The sequence below is a fragment of the Hyperoodon ampullatus genome (assembly GCF_949752795.1).
Source record: "Hyperoodon ampullatus genome assembly, chromosome: 8".
NCBI classification, from domain to species: Eukaryota; Metazoa; Chordata; class Mammalia; order Artiodactyla; family Ziphiidae; genus Hyperoodon; species Hyperoodon ampullatus.
This window is the reverse complement of record NC_136921.1, coordinates 92936880-92945518: the sequence shown is the minus strand read 5'-3', so window position 1 is coordinate 92945518 and position 8639 is coordinate 92936880. Positions and strand designations below refer to the sequence as shown.

Genomic DNA, 8639 nt, shown 5'->3' with positions numbered 1-8639 from the left:
GGCTCAGTAGTTGTGGCTCGCAGGCCCTAGAGTGCAGGCTCAGTAGTTGTAGCGCACGGGCTTAGTTGCTCCAAGGCATGTGGGAGCTTCCCAGACCAGGGCTTGAACCTATGTCCCCTGCATTGGCAGGTGGATTCCTAACCACTGCGCCACCGGGGAAGTCCCTAAACTTATGTTTTAAAAAATTATAGATGATGGTAAATGAACATGGAGATTTACTCTAAAACTCTAATCACATTTAAATAGTTAAAAAGATAAAATGTTAATCCTTCCACATACATATAGTATACAAGTATTTCGTATTTACGTAATTGCCTAATGACTTCATAGGCATATGCCTAGTAGTGACTGTTGTACTATACTCTTTGATTTCTGGAACTTTAACATAGTATTTTTGTAATTATTTTAAAATGGTGTATAGTAAATAATTTAGGTTGCTTGTGTATAAAAAAATTTCAGATGTCTTACAGAGTAGATGCAAAAGATCTCACAGAACTAAATACGTTAAATGTTTTAAACATTTTCAAAGGAGAAAAGAAAGAAACATGTCCCAACTGCCTTAACTTTAAAATGACTGTAGTGAGTTTTTATAAACGCAAAGCTGGCGAGCACATATATATGTACATCACAGAATGGCAGCCCATTACTACTATCAGTCATCCTTAATTGTGTACACAAAACCCCACACTGAGCTCAGTGTGCTTTTAATTTGATACCACAATTAAACATTTAGGATTACATTAAATTATTAACACATTTTTCTCATTTTACCAGACCTAGGGCAATAGTTAAAGCACCATAAAGTTGCCACTTGTGTACTCTTGTCATTCTTAGATCTTGAATTAAAAGCCAACTAAAAATAAAATTGATATCTAGAAAATTTCTATGTAAAATGAGACTAAATCCCAAAATACACTTCTAAAGTGACTGGCAGATTTTACAAAGGAATATCTATATTCTGAATTTTATATTTAAACCTTTTCCAATATAAACATTATTAATCTTCATGACAATTTTATGAGGTAGACACTATTATCATCTCTATGTTATAGATGGGAAAAATGACGCCCAGACAGGTTAATTTCTTGTTCCCCTCCCTCTTTAATTTGCTACAACTCATCAAAGCAAACCTAGATAATTTTGGAAAGGTGTGTGGCACAGTTGCACCTAAAGCACCAGCAAGATACATTGATTTTCCATTTTATTTCATTCTCTTGTGCCAAATATCAAAACAAGGAACTGCATGAAGTCTCACATACTTCTGCCCATCGACAGAGCACTGAAAGCACCCATAAACCGTCTCCCTTTTAAAGTTCCCCATGCCACAGAGTATGCAAGGTCCTTTTGGAATACTGTGATTAAGTAAATTAACTCGGATATGAGTCCCTTCTTTGAGTGAAATATCACTCATGCTGAGAGATTTGTCATAATAGTCAGAAAAAAGATCATCTAAGTAAAGCTGTGAACGAGAAATGGCATCCATCACTCTTCTATCTAAAAGGACAAAAAAAGAAATGTGTTAAAAGTCAAATAAAAAATGTATAGCCAAACTGCAATTATAACTATATGTGAATCTAAACCATCAGTCATGAAATTTGGCTTTTAAATTTAAATTCTTAAGACAGGATTACTGAAGAGATAACCTCAAGTGTTAATCTGAGAAGAAAAAAATCTTCAGTGGACATACTTCTTTCAAATAGTATATTTCTCAATCTGTAGAGCAGTGCAAATGTTGCCGTTTCTTCCATTTCAAATCCTCCTTTTGACACTGAAGTGACACAAAGGTCTATAAAAGAAATTTTAGAAGATGTTATAATTTGAACAACTCATATTTTATTGGGAGTTTTAATTGTGGTTGAATTCTGGTATGTGCCATTCATTTTATTTTTTTAAGTTAAATTTTACATATTTTTAGAAAAGGTAACATTTACATGGTACAAAATTCAAAGAGTACAAAAAGAGGATACAGTGACAAATAAGTCTCTACGTTGACCCCAGCCTCAGTTTTATACCCCAAGGTAACTACTGTTATGTGTACTTCCAGAAATACTCCAAATATTTTACATGCATAAAGAATATGTATATATGTATATAAGTATGTATATATATAAAACTGTTTAGGCTCAAATAGATACACATTTTAAAATATCATAGAGATTATTCCATGTCAGGATCTTCAGTGCTACATAATTCCTAATGGCTTCACAGTATTCTATTGTGTGGATGAACCATTATTCAACTAGCTGCTGATAATATACCTTAAGGTTATTTCCAATCTTTTGCTATTATGAACTGACTATCCTTATACCCCCATCATTTCATATATGTATATCTATAGGATAAATTCCTAAAAGTGTAAATAAGGCTAAAATATATGTAATTTAAAATTTTGATGGACATATCAGTTCTATCAGTTTACACTTCTAGTGATCAATATTATTGTAACAACCTACACCCTTGGACTTCCCTGGTGGTCCAGTGGTAAAGAATCTGCCTTGCAACACAGGGGATGCAGGTTTGATCCCTGGTCAGGGAACTAAGATTCCACATGCTGCAGGGCAACTAAGCCCATGAACCACAACTACTGAGCTCGTGCACCTCAACTAGAGAGCCTGCGTGCAGCAAACTCTAGTAGCCCATGCACTCTGGAACCCGAGCACCACAACTACAGAGCCCACGTGCCCTGGAGCCTGCATGCCACAACTAGAGAAGAGAAAACCCACAGGCCACAACTAGTGAGAAGCCCACGTGCTGACACGAAGAGCCCGCACGCCACACAAAAGATCTCGCGTGCCCCAACAAAGATCCCGCATGCCTCAATGAAGATCCCACATGCTGCAACCAAGACCCGATGCAGCCAAAAGAATAAATAAATAATAAATAAATAAATCTTAAAAAAAAAAACAAAACCTACACCCTTTAGTGTCCCAGATAGAATTTAATTAGTATGATTTGTTTCTGGACTCCCTATTCCCTCCTCCAACAGAACTGCAGAAACAGAAACAGGTCTAAAAATGTTCATAAATCACCATGGCTAAGGGGCTCCCTTGCCTAGTCCTTTGGGCTACACCTAGACTTGAGCTGGCTGGTCTAATAATCTTAAAACCTGTGAAATGCAGAAATTTAAACTGAGCTGCACTGCAGTATTATATAAGGTGACAATTTTGGGGAATTATTTGTAACTTTAAGGTTTTAGGGAGAGTCCAGAGTTGGGGGAGCTGGGTCTATGAAAGGAAAACCGGAAGAAAGGTTGTCTTTGGGTACCCTAGTTTGGATGCCTTGACACCTGTGACATCTTACTGTCTACCTACTCTATTTGCCATCATCAAAAGCTACCTATTAGAAGATAATTTTTTATTTTCCCATATAAGTCAAGGAAATACTGTCAGTGGATTGTGTTCTCACTCAGCTATAATTGTAAGTGGGTGGTGGGAAGACTACAGCATTCCCCAAGAAACAGGGATGAGGTAATGAGTAAGTAAGGACTGGAGGGTCTTTCCCAGTTACTTCACCCAAACATAATATTGACAGTACTGAGAGCAGCACTCTTCTATTATTAGACACTCAGAAAGAGACAGAGATTCTCATTAAATCCTTCTTTAAAAATATGATCATTTCAGTGTTTCATGCAAATCACTCACCAAAGGCACCATCCAAGTAAATGAAGAGTTCGAAAACACTGAAAGCTATGGTTGTGTGTGCTGGAAAAACAATAGCTTTGTCCCTTCCCTTGGGATTCTGTTCATCCATAAAATGAAACTATATTAAATAAATTAAGTAACATGGTTAAGGAACACAACACATAAGGATATATTTTTGGAGAAACAAAACATTCCCTACAATCCTACCAAAAACAAACATCCTCACCCCTACAAGCAAAGAATTCTCCTACTTGAATTCAACTGTTTCTAGCAGAGGTCCAAATTAATGGTCCATTGGAGACTTGTGATCTATATTAGGAAATACCTCTCACTACTTTCTCATTTACTTTGTATCAGAGCCAATGATTAGTGCTAACACATGGGTAATGCTCTCTGGCATAGAAACCTTTTTCTTTCAACTGCAAACCAACTGCCTTTGAGTGCTACAGTTGTTTTTAGCCTGTTCTGTCCACTGTTCCAAAGCAATTACCAACAATTAAGTAAATGTTTCGCTCAGTTCATGCCCCCAAAATGATCCAATGTTAAACAATTTGGTGGGCACCTAAATGTAGCCACTGAACAGAACCTTCATTTGCAAAGATTTGAAACGATTATCATTGTACCCTATCTTTCTAATAATTCATTTTAATAAAACAAATCAAGTCATTATTATGCGTCATTATTAGGTGAATGACAAGGACAAATGATACCATAATTGAGCTAAAAATTAAACACAAATAGCTTTCAACATTTTTTAAAGGACTTAACATTGAATGAAGCATGTTTGGCCATTAACAATATTATTTTAGAAAAATTAATTTAATATAAAAATATAAACTCAACTTTTTAAAATTCAAGTAAAAACTGTATCACTTAAAAATAAAATCAAAGAACTCAACATAACCACTCAATTTGTATTCTTAAAACAGCATAATAGTAATACGAAGGACTCCATTGTGCACATTATTTCACAAGGATTAGTGTTTTCTAACATTATTTTACATGTTTATAATTCAAATTTTCTTGGATTTTTTTTCATATTCTAAAACAAAACCCTATATACAATAGCAGCTTTTTAATCTCAACATTTGACAAAATACACAAGGCTCATTAGAAACTGAATACTTAAAAAATTCCCATTGCAGCTTTTTAGTAAGAGAAGTCTAATGAGTCTAATGGTTTACCCTCATGGCTTCCCCACGAATTCCAGCGTGCACAGACAGTGAGCACTGTCGTGTGGTTCGGATGCTTTCCATGACCACACACAATACTGCCTTTCTGCTGCTCCTTGACTGACGTATCAAACTGTGGTCAAAATTAATTTTTCTAAAATCAAGAAGACAGACATTCACAAGAATCTGTAACATCTAACTATGTATAATCAAGTACATTTTTTGATTATCATGTGTTACTATTCATGATCCACCTTAATTAAAAGTAAATCAAGGCAGTCCTAATACAAATCAGAAGGTGTGCTCAAAAGAAATTTAATAATCTGCCTCTCCTTTCTATTTTGTTAAAACATGCATACTATAGGAGTCTGTTGGAGGAGACTCTCTTAGTGTATTTGCTGCAAGCAGATTCCTGAAGTCTTGTAATCTTATAATTTAGCAAATGCGGCAGAGCCAAAGTGATTCTGCAGAACAATTAAATATTTTTTAAACCAAATGATTCCAGATATCTACACTTATCCAAAGCTTGGACATGTTACTAATTTGCAGTATTTCAAATAAATCAAACAAATTACTCTAGTAAAATATAACCCAAATGTTTTAAGCACTCTTTGTAACGACGTTTATATAATTAAAATATTTAATAAAAACATGGAAGTATTATACTGACCGCGTAGTAATTTCCTTGAGTAATGTTGATACTTCCACCTCATGTTTGGTTACTACACCAAATGAAGCTTTTACTGCAACTGAATCTGATCCAGTAACGTTAATCCCAACGTCGTTCACAATATGGTTGCCTCGCCTTCCATACAGTGAAACGTCTGATTCATCTTCATAATTCAGTAACTGATAAGATGAAACACCTTTAAGAAAAGGAAATCAATATTTTAAATGTCTTGAATTCATCTACTGTAAATATGTATAGTAGCACATTAATTTACCACTTAAGACTTGATTACCCAAATGTTGAGAATGGCAACATCTTAAACCAAGATCAAAAAGAGCAATTCAATTAATTTGACAACAAGAGAAATAAATATCCAGAGTACTTTAAATGAATTCAAATTCTCTTTCAGCCAACAGCATACTTAAGCATCAAGATCCACTGGCTAGCTGAAAGAAAAACCAGTGTTTATAAGAAAAATTTGTTAAAATGTCAATATTAGCCTGTTAATACATTTCAGCTTACCAACCGTAGTAACTGAATCAAAAAATAAATACAAATTACTTTCATCACATTTAACCATGTGAGATAGGCAAGACTGAATAATACCCCCATTTTATAGATGAAGAAATATACTATTATGTCATATTCTAAGTTGATTTGGTTAAAACAATTTATAAAATAACTGAAATTAAATTATACAATAAATAATCTTATAAAATACATTTGAAATTATTCAACCAATAAGAGATTTGATACTATACAAATGTTAGGCATTGTTAACAATATTATTACTGTCACAGTAATAAGAGTTGCTTTTATCAATGAAAATACATAAATATTATGAACACAGGTAGCACAGACAACCTATGTTTAGATTACCAATAATATAGCTGAATGAGTAGTCACTCCCAAACAGACATTTAAACTTACCAGCTGAAATTTCTCTGTCTCCTAGAAGAATATCTTTCAGTGTAAAAGGTGTTGAAGTAAATTTATATCTAGGAAATAGAAAACATCTCTTCTTTTTTACCACCAGACTTAGAGGTTGGTATTTGTCAGCCTCACTGAGGCTTGGAACGGGAACTAATCTCCCTCCATCTCCAACTTGTTTGACAAAGCTCTTGGTAGCCGCAGCAAACATATTAATACGGTATTAAAACGTCATGAACTGCAACCCTCAGATAACAAATCCATGTTTTCAAAAAAAATCAGGCATAAAACTAAGTCTTGCTTGATTTTAAATATAATTATACACGTTAAAAATACAAAGCATGGTTTCACTGAGTAGCTTACCAGTGTACAGTTTACAACACTACCTCCCCTGGTGTGCTCAGGTAATGAATTATAGATTAACGGTGTAAAATGATATACTAAAAGCAAGTCTAATTTGGAATTGCAGCCTATAACACTAAAATATACACAGAAAACTACTAATCTTTAAATATTATCAGTGTCCTTGATGACGGTCACAGCTGATAGTGGTTTGCCAGGTTTGAAGGAAGCATATAGCCCTGCAGGGAACAATACGTTAGCCACTAACATTAGCCCTGGACGCCATCCACAGTGGAGCTAGTCCAAAGGGAATTCCTTCACAAGTCCATTGTGCCAATTTTGGCAACAGAAAAGCACTATTTCTGTGTTATGGTACACAGTTCATTCTTTGAACATTTCATTCACTTTCCTTGTATGTTTACAAAACCAAGTGATTAATATAAAAATAAATTCACAGAATATAAGGAAACAATTGTATGCAGAACTTTATAAAATACTAAATGAAAGTCATATTACATGTAACTGCATAAAATCTGACTTAGGAGTTTCTTATGAAGCTGGCACATAGTGTCTCTCTGATATAGAGTACTGCTGCATTTATTTCATCATTACTATCCAGTTACTCAACCTTTAAAGAGAGCTGTATAAAGTTTAGACTTGTTTTTAAGAGATTTTATGGCTAAAAGTAAATCTTAGAAACAAATCTGAGTGCTGAAATAGTGTACTGTCATAGCTATGTGGATGTTAACATAATTTTGAAATAGTGGCTATGTGGTACTTAAAATAAGATATTCATTAAAACAGCAATGGATAGTAATCGATATACAAACATTTATAGAGGGGTAGAGGGAGGAAGAAAAAACAGACTTAATTCAAGCCTCAAATAATGTAAATCACTTTGATTAGACTCCGGACAGCTTTTTCATTTGCTTTCAAGTACCCAGTGTTCGAAAGAAACAAACAAAAAGTTCCTAATAAGGACCCTCCCTGTGAATAGCATTGTGCAAGGCAATCTTCCAGAAACGAGAAAGCACAAGGAGTCATTCCTGCAACTGGCAAGCAAAACCCCTAGAAGCGATACGACATCTAATGTCGCTGTCTGATCCCCACCAAAGGTGGTGCATCCCAAGCAAACGCCATTGCAACCAACACAGGTGTGCAGAAACAGCATTTAATTAGAATCGGGTCCACAGAAAAGCCTTCGTTTACACCTAACGTGCATGCTGGGATCCGCTAGCCCAGCACTCATCAGGCGACGAAAGCCTAGAAGACAATGGAGCCCACCCGGGGGTGAGAGGAGTGGGTGTCCGGACGTTCCCGCGAGCACCTAAAAGCAGGACTCCAGGACAGGAGCCCACCGCAGCCCTCAGGAACGGGTATACCGCGAGTCTCAGGCTTCGGGCCCAGGCCTAGGGAGGCTCTCCGGCAATTTTGCATTTGGAATTTTGAAATCATTTTCTTAAAGTGACGCACGGCTCCTCTTCCCCGTCCCCCGCAACACCCCCCCCCCCCAAAAAAATGGCTGAGCTTCAGGCCTCACAGACGCTGAAGCCTGCCCGCCCGACGACAAGCCTCTCTCTGGGCAGGGAGCGGCCTCCTTTTGAGGACACACAACTGCGGTCTCCACTAGCCGATGGGCCGAAGGTGGCGCACGGACTGCAGCTGTAGAGGGCCAGGGCTGCGAAGGGGGCGGGGCCGCCGAGGAGCTCTACCCGAGACGGGACAGCAGGAGGCGTTACCGGGAGCCGGGACCGGCGCTACCGCACAGAGGCTCCGCCTCCGCCCCCGCCCATCCCCTGGAGGGACGCAAGCGGTAAGGAGAGGGGGAGTCGGAGGAGGGGAGGAGGTGGCGGCGTCGGCTCTAGATCGCTTCTCTCGGGGACC

At 37.1% G+C, this 8639-nt stretch overlaps 1 protein-coding gene across 1 annotated transcript; it reads right to left on the bottom strand.

Annotated features, from left to right (window-relative positions):
* Positions 1-1201: 1201 nt before the first annotated feature.
* PJVK (pejvakin) lies at positions 1202-7895 on the bottom strand (the record flags this gene model as incomplete). The annotated part of the gene is made up of 7 exons (XM_079709790.1): positions 1202-1494; positions 1688-1786; positions 3642-3759; positions 4826-4967; positions 5484-5679; positions 6414-6603; positions 7866-7895. 7 exons carry the CDS (start codon positions 7893-7895, stop codon positions 1202-1204), a joined length of 1068 nt encoding a protein of 355 aa, XP_079565916.1.
* Positions 7896-8639: the final 744 nt, after the last annotated feature.